The sequence below is a fragment of the Bos javanicus genome, chromosome 16, assembly GCF_032452875.1.
Source record: "Bos javanicus breed banteng chromosome 16, ARS-OSU_banteng_1.0, whole genome shotgun sequence".
Classification (NCBI taxonomy): Eukaryota; Metazoa; Chordata; class Mammalia; order Artiodactyla; family Bovidae; genus Bos; species Bos javanicus.
Genome location: NC_083883.1, coordinates 26,792,771 through 26,809,990, shown reverse-complemented (window position 1 = coordinate 26,809,990; position 17,220 = coordinate 26,792,771). Strand labels below are relative to the sequence as shown.

At 41.8% G+C, this 17,220-nt stretch overlaps 1 protein-coding gene across 5 annotated transcripts in view; it reads right to left on the bottom strand.

The window, feature by feature from the left end:
• MIA3 (MIA SH3 domain ER export factor 3) overlaps positions 1-17,220 on the bottom strand; it is a 58,196-nt gene that overhangs the window by 33,019 nt on the left and 7,957 nt on the right. For all 5 annotated transcript variants that reach the window (XM_061382262.1, XM_061382265.1, XM_061382264.1 and 2 more), the window contains exons 4-6: positions 13,216-16,021; positions 11,680-11,841; positions 7,808-7,953 (exon numbers count right to left, since the gene is read on the bottom strand). In XM_061382262.1, the coding sequence (XP_061238246.1) occupies positions 7,808-7,953; positions 11,680-11,841; positions 13,216-16,021 (3,114 nt within the window). The remainder of the gene's footprint in view (positions 1-7,807; positions 7,954-11,679; positions 11,842-13,215; positions 16,022-17,220) is intronic.

Sequence of the window (17,220 nt, the reverse complement as noted above, 5' to 3'; positions counted from 1 at the left end):
CTTTCAGAAGCTACTGTTCTTTGTTGCCTGATGACTTGAAAACTGTTGTGTCATGTATTTTGTCTCAGTTTTTTTTCTTTTTAGCTGTTTTAGTTGGCAGAGTAAAGCTGGTATCTATAAATCTACCTTGGCTAGATGCAGAAAAGTGAAAGTCGCTGAGTCGTGTCTGACTCTTTGCGAACCCCATGGACTGTGTAGCTCACAGGGCTCCTCTGTCCGTGGGATTCTCCAGGCAAGAATACTGGAGTGGGTTGCCATTTCCTTCTTTAGGGGAATCTTCCTGATCCAGGGATTGAACATGCATCTCTTATGTCTCTTGCATTGGCAGGCAAGCTCTTTACCACTAGCACCACATAGAAAGCCCAGATGCAGAAATCATTTGCTTATTTTTTAATGGCAGGGCAGATAATGAAATTAATTTTAAAATTACCTATAGAGGAACATATCAACAGGTTGGATGGAAATAGGTCAAAAGTTAGACTTCTCTGAACAGACTTTGTTCTACAAATTGACTTTGGCTCTTGTAAATTTGTTAGAAAATTAGAAAATTTAAAAATCTTTAAAAAAAAAAATCCCTAAAAATTGAAAGCAAAAATGAAACAACTAAGCTAACTATGTCAACTTAATGGCAGGACAACATAAAAGGATTATTTTCAAGGATACCCCAGTGGGATACAGGTTAAAGACAAAATGAGCTGCAAAATACCCTTGCGATATTTTCAGCAACACATTGTGGGTGGTAGTGTTGATATGGTATTTTTAATACTGTTATGTGAATATTGTAAAATAAGATAAATAATTATGTTGATGTCATTAAAAACTGGGATTTCCAACATCGGAGGAAAAAAATACAATATCAGATAGATGTGCTTAAGTAAAATTCCATTAGCATCTGGAACTCTGATTGGGAATATCTAAATGGCATCATAATGAACAGTCACACAAAAAACCTCCCTTATATCCTAGCTTTGTCCTCTGAAAAGGCCTAGAAATGATGGCCAACTCTAAAGCGGTAAGTGATCTTAGTATCCAGAATGTTGCCTCTGAATACCATTTCCCAGTGAAAGGAAAAAAAGACTCTTTAGAGAAATAGCTCCTTCAAGATTTGGGCAGGAAATGTACAAAATGAACTTGGAACATCTTGTTACACTAGAAAGCAAGGAAGGTATCAATGACCATGAGATGACGGCAAAAGAGCCCAGGAGCAAAGCTAAAGAGGCTCCCAGTAACCAAAAATGGGAGAGATGGAACATTGATAAGAATAACAACTATTGTGGGTTATAACAAACCAAATACTTTAAAATTCATGCATCATAATGATTCTTAGAAAAGAGAAGAAACACACATAAACCTTTGGGGCATCTTTGGATAATGCTGGTAAGACAACTCATTATTTTGAAAACTACTTAAACAGAAAGAATCAAATATTTATACTGCCTTAACTATACAAACCAATCTCAGTATAAAGAACATTGATTATTAAGTTTCTCTTTGTAGAAGTGTCCCAACCTTTAAATGATGTGGGAACGCTATAAGTAGACAGTTACCATTCTACAGCCTATAATACAGACATTCTAATCAATGTCACCAATTGCTAGTAACATCAAGAAAAAGAGGGACATCCAGACAACAGATGCCTCCTGATGGAAGTATACAAACATCTTTTATTAAGTATTCCTGCCAAACAAAAATGAAACTGAATCTGGACTCCCAATATGACTAAGCAATTACCAAGAAATATAAACAACAAGGGAAAATGTTCAATTGTACTAGAGGAATGCAGTTAGCAAAACCCACACTATGGTACTTCCTAGCAGCCAAACAAACCTGTCTCTTTAATGAATACACTGAACTAACAAATAAAATACAACAAACAAACAAAAAGAAGACATGTACAGACTGAGTTAACTAATCTGATACTTGCCCTGCCACTGAAAATAACTAGAAAACTGGACAAAATTTATAGAAAAAAAAAAAAGTTTTTCAGGTAGAGAACAAGAGGTAACACACAATTGTGACTCCTGAGGAAAGGCTAACACATTAGTTAAGCCCTGTGATCACCCAGCTTTTTACCTGGAGGTACTTTCTAGACAGCAATGTAGGGAAGGTAAGCAGAATATACCAATCTTGCCAAGGAGGCAGAGATCAGAGTTCAGGGAGGCTGAGGTGCCTGACACATGCACGGACAGTTACGGGGAAAGATGAGAACTACAGAGAAAAAAGAGTTTTAGGAATCTGCAAGGATGTCTCCTTCAGTCGTGGGCTAAATTCAAAGCAGCACCTGTATAAGCAAGATTCCTCGAGGATCAGCAAAGAACAACTACAGGCAAAAAGAACAACTTACAAGGAGGCTGGAAGCTGAACAATTTCCAGTTAATGCAGGGCTGGGAGACATCTGTATTCCAGCTAGTCAGCATGAATTGACCTTAATGAATGCTCAGGGCATTTAGTAGATTCCAGAAGAATAACATCATTACAGTAGGGAAACACTAGCCCTGGAGTAAATACTACTATACACACTATACCTCGCAACAAATCTTAAAAATAAGTCTAGAAAGGATCAAGCAGATCTTCAAATAACTTAACAGTCTAGAAAAACAAACTTCAACACTTTTTTTAAAGGAACCCACCAAAATACAGGCACCCATCATTCACATTCCCAGTGCCTAGTATTCAAAAAGAAAAACAATCAAACAAAAAAAAAAACCAAAAACACAAAACCTCTAGACATGAAAAAAAGCAGAAAAATGTATCCCATTTAAGAGATAAGTCAACCTACAAAAATAGACCAAGAAATTGCAAGAGATGACAGAATGTTAGCTTTGCTGCTGCTGCTGCTAAGTCGCTTCAGTCGTGTCCGACTCTGTGCGACCCCATAGACGGCAGCCCACTAGGCTCCTCTGTCCCTGGGATTCTCCAGGCAAGAACACTGGAGTGGGTTGCCATTTCCTTCTCCAATGCGTGAAAGTGAAGTCTCTTAGTCGTGCCCGACTCTTAGCGACCCCATGGACTGCAGCCTACCAGGCTCCTCCATCATTTGCCAGGCAAGAGTACTGGAGTGGGGTGTCATTGCCTTTAAGGGGCTTTAAAAGAATCATTTAAAAATATATTTAAGAAATTTTTTTTTAATGACCATACTGAGGAGAGAAATGGAAGATATAAAATAAAACTAAGTGGAACTTTTAGAGCTAAAAAATAAAATAACCAAAATCAAAATTTTACCTGATGGCTTAAGAGCAGATAAGATACCACAAAAGATCAATAAACTTAAAGTAGCAACAGGAAATACTTAAATTACATAAAAAGTACTTAAAGTACATAAAAAGACTAAATAACAATAACAACAAAGAACAGAGCCTCAGTGACCTGTGGAACTACATAAAATGAGCTAACATAAATACAGTTAGAGTCCTAGAAAGAGAGGCAAGAGAAGGATGAACACAAAAATTTTTGAAAAAAATGTGAAAACACAGAACTGCATACAGAAAGGGTGAATTTTACTAGATATAAATTATGCTTTAATTAATCTGACTTTTTAAAAAGGTGTTTATTCATAGATAACATGGTCATCTACACAGAGAATCCTATGAAATCTACACTCCCCCTTAGAAATAATAGATAATTTAGTAAGATAATAAGTAAGGTCAGTACAAAAAATTCAACTGTATTTCTACATATCAGCAAAAAATTGCAAACAAAATGTAAAAAAAATACCATTTAGAACATCAAGAACCATGAAATACCTGGCATACATAAACAAAATATGCATGAAACTTGTACACAGCAAAGTACAAAGCCCTGTTGAGAGAATATAAAGATCTAAATGAATGCAGAGATGAACTTAGTTCATCTTCATTAGAAGCCTTAATATTTGTTGATACTAGTTCTTCCCAAATTCATCTATGGATTCAGTATAAGAACAATCAAACGCTCAGCATGCTTTTTTGTAGCAAGTGGTAAGTTGATTCTAAACTTTATACGGAAATGCAAAGGAAATGCAGGGACCAAAACAATTTCACAAAGGAACTACCTGATTGCAAAACCTACTATAAAGCTACAGTAATCAAAACAGTGTGGTGGTGTCTGAGGATAGGATCAATAGAACAGAGTAGAGTCCATGGGGTCACTGAGGGTCCGACACGACTGAGCGACTTCACTTTCACTTTTCAGTTTCATGCATTGGAGAAGGAAATGGCAACCCACTCCAGTGTTCTTGCCTGGAGAATCCCAGGGATGGGGGAGCCTGGTGGGCTGCCATCTATGGGGTCGCACAGAGTCAGACATGACTGAAGTGACTTAGCAGCAGTAGCAGCAGCAGAGTCCAGAAAGAGACATATATATATATGTGGTCAACTGACCTCAACTCAAGGTGCCAATGTAATTTAAAGGGGAAAGAAATGGTATGGGAGCAAATGGATATTCATTTGGGGGGAAAAAAATAAAACATGATCTCTACCTCACAACATTCACAAAAATTTACTCAAAATGGAACAAAGTCTTAATCATGAACGGGTATAACAATAAAACTTCTAGAAGAAAATATGAAAATATTCACATCATTGAAACTATCTATGATTCCTTAGGCAGGAGACAAAAGGCACTTACCATAAAAGTGAACATTAATAAAATGGTGCTCATCAAAGTTAAAAATTTGCTTTTCAAAAGACAATGCTAAGAAACTGAAAGGCCAAGCCAGAGTTTGGAAGCAATTATTTGCAGTATGTATCTGAGAAAGGAGTTGTATCTAAATTATGTGAATATAAAGAACTCTTAGACTTTAATACTTATAAAAAAAAAAACAAATACCAGTTTAAAGAAGGACAAAAGATTTAAAAAGCTATTTCACACATAAGCCCATGAAAAAGTATGGCCACATGAAAAAGTGCTCAACATCATTAAGCATCAGGAAATATAATTAAAACCTCAAAGGCATGCCCACTAGAATAGCTACACTTTAAGGCTGATAATACCAGATGTTAGGAAATATGTGACCAAATGGAAGTTTTATAAATTGTTAGTGGAAATATAAAATGGTACAGTCACTTTGGAGAGCAGTTGAGCAGTTTCCAAGATAAAATAAACTTACCATGAGGCTGGGCTGTTTCACACCTAACTATAAATCCATTTATAACTATAATTCTACAACAGGAAAAGCTAATGCATAGTGAGAAAAAGTTTTGTCAATGGTTGCCTAGAACAGGTGGTTTGGGTAAGATACACTGAGAAGGTATGCAAAGGAACTTTTTCAAACAAAAGAAATATTTGGTTATGGTTGTTTTTACATAAGTGTTTACATTTGTTAAAATTCATTCCTAGAATTACATATACACTTTGTTATATGTAATTTATATCTGATTAAAAGGTTGATTTAAGACATGTATGAACCCCTTATAACTTTTGGACCTCAAGATCCTGAACTGAGTAAGAATAATTTTAAAAGGAAGGGAGGGGATTCTGAAATGTGTCCAAAAATGGGTGATATTAAGGAATTACTGTTAAGTTGAGTGATGGGCCATAATTTCATTTCACTATTTTCTCTTTACTATTACCATTTTCAAATTTTCCATGCTAAAACACTAAAGGAAAAAAAAATTGAAGCATAACTTCAAATATTTAAATGATTACTATGTAAAAAAGGAATTAGATTCTAAGAGAAAAAAATTATATGGAGAAAAATTTGGAGTCAATATATGAATAAACTAGCCAACAAAGCAATGTGTATGTAGTCTTATAAGACAGATGGCTCACACTAGGAATTGTTGATGCCCAGACCCCATAACTACTAGTCAGGGCTGGAGTAGAGGAAATTAGCGCAGTTTGTAAAAAGTTGAATTAGTTGCTCTCTCAGATCTCCTCTAGCCTGGAGATTCCATCAACTGCTGATCTATGCATCTGACTTCTGGTGCAGTTTTGCCAAACAAGTCAGCACCCCATTATTTCCCAGCTCTACAAATAGTTATCTATACTACTTATCTGATACTTTACAACAGCTATTTCGTGTTTCCCATTTTTCCAATTTCCATATATACTTGATATGTCCTTTTTTAAGCCTTTCATAAATCAGAATCATGCTTTATACCTCTTAGACTCTTCTATTCCTAACATAATACTCTATACATATTGGGCCATCCAAATACTTTCTTGACGATAACCTTTCAAGTCACTGTTAATTTGTAATATGCACCCTTTTCTCTTGCCATTCATGTCTGTGTCTTCTCCCGTTATCCCTCAAGCAGAAATAATATCCTCTACCACATCTGTGTCCTCCAACCCAGGTCTACAACAGGGCTCTGTGCATACCCACCAATAAAATGAACAAAGAACTCCTCCCACATCTGGAGGCTGTTAAGTTTTAGAAGTGATGATGATTCATGCTGATAACCAAATTCTAATTCTGAGATCGCCTTCATCACTGAAAATTTCCTTAAGAACTCTAACTGCACAGGGCATACACATTCACTGGGGTGGCTGCCACTACCACAAACACGGAGAAAACTGAAAAGTTTCCTCTAACTTTCCCATCCTGGCGGCCTTTCTCCTCAATTCCCTGCAGTATCCAGTATTTTTATACTGCCCTCTCTGATCATCCAAATGAGAAGCGGGTGGGGGGATGAGATCTTATAAAATGCCAGGCACTACACTATATGCTTGATATTATCGATTCATTTAATTCTTACCACTGGGGTAGGTATTATCTGCATTTTAAAGATGAAAAAACTGAGGTTCAAACTTAAGTAATCTACCCAAGTTTCTAAATGACGGACCTGGGATTTGAAACCAGATTTATTCTCACTCAAAACCCATGTGTATAACAGAACAAAAAAATAACCCCTTTTCCTTAAAAAGTCTTGAAATAACAGAACCTGGAAGATAGATATCTATTTTTGATGCAGAGTATACTTTATAACTCCAAGGGCAACTTGGCCTCTGAATTCTGAAAGCTTGCTCATTCCCATCATTTACCAAGAATGTCCAATTCCAGAAAATACCACAAGGGGGCGCTAAGCCCTAAACAGCTTAGATCACATTCAATGGATGGACGGACTAAATGATGTCTCATATGGATCAGAATTCCTTAGACAGATAAATTTGAATAAATAATTCTGCCGTAAGTGACTCTTTCTAAGAACAAATATGACTATACTTATTTCCTGCTTAAAACCTTCACAGGATCTCTAACACAACCTACCATGACATACAACCTCCTGTACCTGAGCCCATCTCCCTCCACAAGACCACGCACGCCCCTCGAACTTTATACTTGGACAATGCCAAGTAACCTTTTCTTCATGTCCCATTTCCCCAAACATATTTCTGTGTGCCTGTGCACTCAACCCATCCACCTCCCTAGCCCTATTCAACAACAAATTACACATCAAACTACACGGATCCTGCAACTCGGCTCAGAAGATGTCTCAGCTAACTTCTGACCTCCTCTGCCCGTCCTCCCACCTCAGTGAATCAATTTATTTAACATACTCTCACACCATCAGGTAAATACGTCTCTTCTTTCCCATATCATATTGTGTTTCAAGTGAATTTCATTCTCTCCCTGTTAGACCAAAAGATCCCTGAGGGTACAAGGTGTGCAGATGCCCAGCACTGGCCGCCAACGTTATCGCCAAGTGCTGAACTGAACTAAGAACCCACCACCATCACACACCTGTGGCTTGTTTCAGAGGCTGCCTTCAAAGGCGTAGGAGTAGTTTTCATAAAGACATTATAAATTCTTCATCTCATGCTTAAAATCAACTTGAAAATGGTAATAATTAACATTGTATTTGAAAAAATTACATGTCAAACTTACCGTCTTAGTTAAATGAAACACAAGTGAGTATATGAAAGCAATTGCATTTTCCAGAGGCGTGACACTTGCTGGTTCTTCAGTATTTGCTGCCAGCTGCTTTTGGGCATCATCAGCATCGACAGGAGTGCCTTGTGGTGTAATTATCCCTAAAGTTGAAGGAGAAAGCAAATATTTTATTTAAGCTTCAGAATAAGTTTTGTTTCCCTTCATTTTAAATATTTATCAAGTGCCCACTGAATATTAGTCTCTCTACCTGGATATGTGCTTCTCCTGAAGATAATTATATATTAAAAAAATGTCAGAACCCCCATTAGAGCCATCACATCCTCAATTATAAAATGAACACTATCTCCGACCTGCCAGCAATCCCTCCATCACATCCCTGGCAATGCAACTGCTGTCTGAATAATACAGGCTCACGGGGATTGAGGAACACAGAATTTTATGCGTTTCCTATAGACACACTTATCACATTTAACAAACATTTATTTAGTGCTGGTGACTTACTGTATTAGAAACTTCAGGCAAACAATGAGAAAGAGAAGAGTGTCAGTTTGCAAACTTGCACCTACGCTCAGCACAGAATCTGGCACCTGGCAGGCACTGAATGCATGAATGACAGCTACAAAGGGAGGATGGCAAACACCAAGAGACGAAAGGGAACCGCTTACAGGTAGGGGCCTGGTGTAGCTCTGCGAAAGAGGTCCAATTCTACCTCTACCTGGAAGGATCTCTACATGAGGTGGAGGTAGGGAAGGAATTTCAGGAGTTTTGGGGGTCTGGGGTGTTTCTTATAAACAGCTAGGAGTCCAAGAAGTAACTAACGAGAAGGAGGATTAGTTGCCACGCAGATGTCTTCCAACCCTAAGACTCGCCACTGCTACTGACCTATGAATCTGACCACTGGTGAAGTTTTCCCAAGCAGGTTAGAACCTCATCTGAGATGCATGAAGGGAGATTTGGGAAGATCATCTTCTAAAGAAGGGCATGGCAACCCACTCCAGTATTCTTGCCTGGAGAATCCCAGAGACAGAGGAGCCTGGTGGGCTACAGTCCATGGGGTCGTAGAGAATCGGACACAAATGAGCAACTACTACTTTCACTTTCACGGTTCAGTCTCTAAAGGAAGCTGTGTCACTTGGTGGTGCGACTTAAAGGATGAGGCAAGACATCTGGTTTTAATTCTGCAAGCAAAATCTTGCAGAGAGTTCTGACCAAGAAGGTATCAACTTATTCAGTACATGACTTATTATCAACAAGGAAAACATTTTTGAGTTACAAGAGTTTAGAAGTACAGAGTACTGCATATGAACGCAATATCCTCTGGAACGCAAGAGACCTCTGATATGCCATTTCTTCTCAAATTAGCTGAATTCCTCTTCCTGCTGTGACCTCTCCTATATTTTGAAGGGCTGAGGTGGTCAGGGACGCAGCCCAGTGTCGCTGGGCCTGCGGTATCATAGGGTAAGACTCTACTTATGGTTAGAGACCACAACCTCTAAAAACACAAAACAATAATGATGTTGTATCACAATACTGGATAGACAAAATAACACAAATCGGCTGTTCTTCTGATTTATCAGTAAAGTGAGTGAGCTACACAAAAATTAGAACGCCATTGATACTAACACTGGGGTTGCATTTTTAAAAACCTTATTTTGGGGGGGAGGGGGGAGGGAGGGGACATATATATATCTATGGCTGATTCAAATTGATGTATGGCAGAAACCAACACAACAGTGTAATTATCCTCCAATTAAAAATAAATGAATTTAAAAAAATCCTTTATTTTGAAAACAACTTTCTCAATCCAAATGCAATCTGCTACTCACTGTTCCATTGGATGTTTACTGCGCTCTGTGATTAAGTAGTGATACTATTCCCAAGGTTCTGCCTCCACTGGACTGTTACCTCCTGCAAAGTTCTGCACTGTTTCCTCTAATCTTATAGTATAAGGATGCTGCTGCTGCTGCTAAGTCGAGTCAGTCGTGTCTGACTCTGTGGGACCCCATAGACGGCAGCCCACCAGGCTCCCCCGTCCCTGGGATTCTCCAGGCAAGAACACTGGGGTGGGTTGCCATTTCCTTCTCCATTGCGTGAAAGTGAAAAGTGAAAAGTGAAAGTGAAGTCACTCAGTCGCGTCTGACTCTTGGCGACCCCATGGACTGCAGCCTACCAGGCTCCTCCATCCATGGGATTTTCCAGGCAAGAGTACTGGAGTGGCTTACCATTGCCTTCTCCAGTATAAGGATAAGGATATCTAGATGTAAATATCCCCTTCACAGATTTAAAAGAAGCTTTACCATGACTAGGTAGCATATTAACAAAAGACCTGAGCTACAATGTACTCTATTGGGAGTGGGATGGAGGAGAGAACAGAGGGAAACAGAATTTGAGACACAGAGGTGCTGCTGCTACTAAATCACTTCAGTCGTGTCCGACTCTGTGCGACCCCATAGACGGCAGCCCACCAGGCTCCCCGTCCCTGGGATTCTCCAGGCAAGAACACTGGAGTGGGTTGCCATTTCCCTCTCCAATGCATGAAAGTGAAAAGTGAAAGTGAAGTTGCTCGGTTGTGTCCGACTCTTAGCGACCCTATGAACTGCAGCCTACCAGGCTCCTCCACCCATGGGATTTTCCAGGCAAGAGTACTGGAGGAGGGTGCCATTGCCTTCTCCGAGACACAGAGCAGTAGTTCTCAAACTTCAACTTCTAACAGGTCAGAATTCCCTGGAGGGATTGTTAAACAAGATCGCTGGTCTCCACGCCCAGTTTCCCCGCTGTTGGTCTGGCTGAAAACTGCTGGTTTTGAGTACAAGACTTTTTAAGAATAGTATTTTAGATTTCCATTACTCACATAAGCTAATGCCCGCCAAGTACTGGTTGGTAGATTAGTTATAGTCTCTGACCTGTTTGCTATTACTGATCTCCATCTGTCTTGACTCCTGCTTTTCTCTGCTAGTTCTGAGAGGGTAACAGGCAGAAAGGCCAGGGGGCTCCAAATGAGGAAATAGCCTACAAGTGTCAGACATTTTTATCTCTCCTAAGGGGCAGGAGGAAACAAACTAGCGATATTTTTTCCTTCTCTATACAAATTTAAAAGGAGGTTTCTCTTAAAATACTGTGTTGCCATAATGACACCTGGTTTCCATTGAAGTTAACTTCTCAAACCTAGAGATAACCAATGCCTTTTTCTTATGGAAATGTTTGTCTTAAGCTATGCTAATGTACTATGCATTTATCCCAAACTCTGTCTTCAAGTCGGTTCCACCTCTTGGCTCAGAACCTGCTTGACAAACCAGTATGTTATACTCAGATACTGTTCCCCTAATCTATGTAAATGAAACTATTTGTATGGTGGTCTGCCCTTCTTCAAGATTCAACTTAATCATTTTATGGCCCAGGATAAACCATTTGGTGCCAAGATTATTCCAAAATGCATCTTATGGGTGAGGGGCCTGGTGCCATTCTAAATTTTAAGACATTCCTTTCTTTCATAAACAGACTGCTAGTGACTATATAACATCCAGCTGAAGACTAGCAGGGGTGTACTCTTCTGCCCCCTTCTGATGCCTATGTCAGAAGCTTTCTCTATGTCCTTTATACTTTAATAAAACTTTATTACACAAAAGCTCTGAGCGATCAAGCCTTGTCTCTGGCCCCGGATTGAATTCTTCTCCCCTGGGGGCCAAGAATCCCGATGTCTTTGCATGATTAAACAACAACCTTTCAGTTCCAGGATTTCTTACTTTTTAAATGCATTTATGCCTGTGTTATGGTCCCCTCCATTTCTTACTTTTATCAACAAATTTCCTAGCGGGTCTTCTCTAGGACAGGCTTCTACTTTGTAAAGAAAAATTAGCACATGTTACCTGGGTCTCCATCTTCCTCGGTTTGCGGCTTCTGGGCCACTCCTGAGGTACCCATGTCCCTGGTCACGGGTTGAGCCAAATGGCCGGGCTCTTTGGGAATCTGCATCAGAGGAACTTCCATGTGCTCCTGTGGGAAGTTCTCCTCCAGTGGTGGCTGTGTGTCTACAGGAGAGAAGAACATATTGGGCTGGCAAAGCTCAATGACAAGTCCCCCTCCAGCACGCCCCCAGCACACAACTCCGTGGCCCCCCACCCTGCCCTCCATGCGCTGGCACCCCACAGGGCAAAACTGGGCAAGGAAAGAAGAGTTTCAACTGCTTTCTCTCACATTACGGATATCTAATCTATATGATAAAATTTATGGAGAAACTCTGATCCCAAAGCATTTCATAAATATCTTTCCTGTAAGGACTTCAATAAACCTAACTTCCCTTGGCAAACCAACATATGCCCACACAGAAAAATGTGGAAAAGGGAATTCTAGTCAAGAGCAGAAATAGCAAACATCTACTCCACAAAGAAGTAACACATCTCCTCCACACAGAAGCAGGCTTGCTTCACAGAGCTGGTACAGGGAAGGGCGTGACATGAAAAGGCAGCTCGCCGAGGTGCCTTTCAAATCTCTTCAAAGTATACCTAAGAGTCTGTATACCTCCCATCTCAGAAGCACGGGGACAGGGGAAAGAGCATGGAGCTAGGAATCAACTTTTCTAGGGTTCTGCCTCAGGGTCTGTCCAGTCGCTCTGTAAGGAATGGCTTCTATGTCAAGTGCTGTGTTAGGAGGCTCTGCATCCTGGTTCCGTTCCTTGGTTGGAATGGAATCTGAATGCAAGAACTCAAGGGCTTGGTAGAATTTAATTGATCAAAGTGCCTGCCTTAACAGGGCAGGGAAGAACATGGCATCCGTTGAAGATGAAACCTGGGCAGAGGGGTGACTACACTGGAAGTCCAGTAGTTAAGACTCTGCATTTCCGCTGCAGGGGGCTTGGGTTCGATCCCTGGTCTGGGAACTAAGATCTTACACGTCGCTCAGTGCGGCCAAAAAACAAAACCAACCAACCAAACAAAAACTTTCTTAAAAAAAAAAAGAAGAATGTTAGAGGGCATGAACTCAGGCAAGGCATCGAGTTAAAAGTTAATGCCAGTCCATCCCTGGACAGACAGGAGTTATTTTATGGTGAAGAAAATGTGTTCAAAAAGTGCTTTCATGAAATTGGTAAGCTGTCACCAGGTCTACTTTGTACACCATTTTCTTGCTCGAGTCTTTTTCTTTTTATAAAGTTTCCTGCAGAGTATGCTACTGGTCTCAACTGTCTAAGTGAAAAGTGGATCAAGAAATATTTATCTATACTCCAGCCTCCAAGAGAGAAGGTGGGAAGGGCCATGTGGACATCCCTGTATTGCCCCTCACCTCTGAGCACATTGGGACCCATGGAGAGAGCTTCAAAGATCAGGCATGAGGCACTTCAGCGGCCCCCCGGCCTCCACGCCTGTTTCTCAAGCCCAACCCTACAAGGCCATAGGTGGGTACCTCACCTTCTGCTGGTCCATCCCAGCCTCCCTCTACAGGCTGTGCCGCTGCTGGGGGAGCAGTCTCCTCCACTGTGGAGTGTTTGTACCTGACGAAATAGATCAGGTCTTGAACATCATCGAGCACTGCAGCCTCCTCAAAGACGCTACTATCCTTCGTTTCCAGGTCTCTGTTTTCCGTCACGCGAGCATCAAGCATGTTCTCTGCCTCTGTCAGAATGCGTGACTCCCAAGCACGAAAGACCTTATCGAGGACTTTCTCCACGTTATAGGGCAGGCTCTCTCGCTGAGCTGACTTCAGCTTGGATGACATGTCCTGGAACATGGCTTCCAGCTTGTGGATGTCAAAGTACTTCTGAAATCGCTGCAGAGACTGCTGATCTTTAAAGAAGCTGCTGATTAGGGGCAAGTCCTCCAAATGGACACTCTCCTCAGGCTGCACAGGGGCATGTGGAGCCCAGGGGAACGGGTCATCGTCAGGGTCCTCGGAAGCAGACCCCCGGCTTCCTGGGTCCACGAATTTCTCTGCATCCTCGTCGTCCTCTTTCGAGGGTTGTACCCCAGGCTTCTCCATGAGCCCTGAGGTCTTTGGGTGGCCCTCATGGTTGTCTTCTTTAAGATAACCAGGATCTTTCTTCTGAGACGCTTCCCCTAACTCTGGAGTCTGATTTTGTTTCTTGCCAGGAAAGTCACTTCCTTCAGAGGGTCTCTGTACCTTCTGATGCACAGGAGAGCTTCCTTCTTTTTCCACCACCGGGCCACCTGCGTCCCTGCCCAGACTGTCTACCGCTTTACCCGCAGTCTCATTTTTTCTTTCATTTTCCGATACATGACTAGTTTCTTCTTTGCTTTTTTCAGTTTCTGGATCAGTCTTAATGGCACCTGAAACAGGTTTTTCAGGGTTTTGCAGGTCAACATCTAACCTCTTATCCTGAATCTCAGGGCTTCTTTCTTTAGCCTGCTTTGCACTTATAGCATTTTCATCCTCCAGAAGTTCTTCAGGGCTGTAATCTTCATCTTCTGGGTTTGGTTCTTTTGGGCGGAAGCCTCGCCCTTCTATGCTATCAGTTTGGCCTGTTTTTCTTACTTCCTGCCCTTCATCTGAGGCATCCTTGGTGACCCTGGTGACCTCTTCTTCAGGGAGCTCTCTCTTTTCGCTCACTTGCTTATTAACTGCGGCAGCCACACCTCCTTGTTGCCAGGAAAGATTTCTTTCCAGAACGGGCCGCTTTTTTTCCAGGTCTCCTGGCAAGCCCCTGTCATCTGGAGAGGAAAACCTGGTCTGATTTTGAAGTTTAAGAAGCCGATCCTTTATAAGTTCTGCGCTCGGATGCTCCCCCGAAAGCACGTGTGGTTTAGGCCCACTTATTGAACCGTCTACTTCGTCCACGCTGTCTTTGGAAGCATTAGGCTGATGATCGCCCGAGGGGGCTGCCACGCCCACAGGTTCCCGTTCAGTCTTTCCTTCCTCCCCTTGATTCCCCGCCGCTTTTGCTTGCGGGACTGAGTCACTCTTTGAGGCACCTTCCAAACTCCACCCTGAGGGCTTTTCTTCGTGAAGCATTTCTTTGGAGATGTGAACGGCTGCTCCTTTCAGGTCATTCTCTTGGTTAGCAAAGGCTGATTTTAATGTTTCTGTACTTTTTTCAGCAGCTGGTGAAGACCTGAGGTGGCCACTCTGAGAAGAGCCCTGCACAGCCTGGTCTTCTTGCGTCTCGTCCTCTAGCCCTACCTCATGCTGCACCCAGTCCCTCCTGGGCTCCTCAACTTTCCGCCCCTTGTCTTTCATGTGAAGTCCTGCGCCCACTTCCGGGTCGTCGTCACTGTCTGCTTTGGGGACTTCTACATTCACAAGGTGGTCTGCTGCCTTTTCAGGGTCAGTATGATCTTCTGGTCGTGGTTTCCCCAATCTGCTATCCATGACTAATGGGTCATCCTCTTCCTTTGAATCAGAACTCTCTAAATCTGTGTCTGTGTTTTCTTCCCCTTCCATAACATCAGAGAAGACAGTATCTTCCCGGTGTTTCGGTATCTCTTTATCACCCTTTTTGATGCCTGGGGGCTGAGTTTCCTCAACTTTATGCTCTTTGTTTGAATTCTGCTCTTTCTCTGTTGGGTGTTTCTCAATTCCGGAGTGCCCTGGACTTTTCGTATCTTCTCCATCTGTAAAGGTTAGTAACGGCAGCTCATCGAAGTCTTCTTTACTCTCCTCTTCTTCCTTTCCCACTGTGTAATACTCAGGATCCAAATCCTCAACAAAATCGTCCTCTAATGAAGTAACAAGCCTGGTTGTCTCATCATCAGATACCAGTGCATCTGCAGTTGAGCCAAATTTGGTTTTCAAGTCCAGAGTCATTTCTGTTTTCAAAAGTTTATAAGCATCGATCTTCTCCTGCTCGTGCGAGACCTGAGAACTATTGCTGGTTTTGTTGTTTTCACTGTCTGGCACTTTTAACTTATCTTGCAGCATTTCTTCAAAAGATTCAAATGAAGTTCGCTCTCCCTGAGCATGACCTGTTTGACTGTTTACCTGGGGGTGGCTCTTCTGAGCCTCAGATCTTTCCCTGAGTTCCGCAGTGTTTTCTGAGAGTACGCTTTCACTTTCCTCTGAGTTGGATTCTCCGGGCTCAGGTTCAGCGTCACTTTCATTAGATGCTTCAGGAGATTCTTCCACACGCTGAGCAGTTTTTTCTTTAACTTTTTCAGAATCTTCAGTGGCAGAATCGTACAATTCCAAAAATCCTAAAAGTTCTTCGACATTATAATTATCAAAATCATCTCTTCCCCCATCAAAACAAACGAAATCTGTCTCCTGCAAGGCAAAGAAAAACATTAGCGTGTCACTAGCCGAGTGTCAAAAGAACAAGTGCTTGCCCACGCTAATGACAGAGATGATTTCAAATTCATGTTTGGTCCTGGCGGGGCTTTTGTGCCAACCCTGGGGAGTCAGGAGATAGAAGGATAGACCCCATCTTTCCCTTGGCTTCGTATTTCCATGAGGAAGGGCTCCTACCTGAGTAATGTTCCTGGCTTCCCTTCATTCTCTTTTTCCCTAAGGAGGAATGACTCATGTGGCTGGTGGGTTTGTCCTGCACCACCCCTGTTCTCTGCTTGGGCCTGGCTGGAGGGAACACACACCCTCTCTCTTCCATGCTGGCAGTTTTATAAGGGACAGTCCACTAGGAGAGCCCCCTAGTTGGCTAGCTCTGCCTGTGGCTGGGTAAGTCTGTCTCATTCTAGACTGCCATGTTCAAAGCCCATTAATTTCTGCACACTTGAGCTGTGTTCTCCAAAAAGTTTTATCAGTAAGAGATGGTGACATCCTGGTCTCCATCTACCTGCCTGCTGGGTTTCTCAGTTTGTTCTGAGTACAAGTAGGGAAAAGTAGGGCATCATTTATTGGTCCTCCCCACTTCCAGCATTTATACCTGATGCTCTGGGAATTTACCCCATAATAGTTTGTCCAGAAGAAACTAGAAGACCACCCAGCATCTCCCTCATCCTCCCCTCTAGGCTGTACTTTCCTGCTTACCTAGCTGGAGACAAGCAGTACCACCTTGCTGACAGGCTCTCGTTCTACAACGGATTCCTGACTTATACTTTACTTGGACTGGGAAAGTTAAATCAGCTTAAGAAGCATCTTACTGAAATACAAGTGCAGGGGAAGTAAAAATATCGAGGGACAAAGAATGGTGTCAAGGGGCTCCCACTTAACCATCACAAGTATAGCTTGAAGACAAGATTCAGTGAGGGAGACACTCTACTCTAAATCAGGGTTCTGATTAGGTGTCAAAGAGATCTGCTTTCAGACTACCCATAAACCTAATACTTTTTTTTAACCTCTGCTAGTAAACAAATTGACATAAAATGGGTCATTAAACAGAGGGAAAAGTTTAAAAACCAACAAAGATAATTTCCTTCCCCTAACTAAACTCTCAGAGTCCTTGGAGAGACCGGACAAGTGTGGCAGGAACGAATGATTCCTCTGCTCACCACGTGCCTTTCTATGCC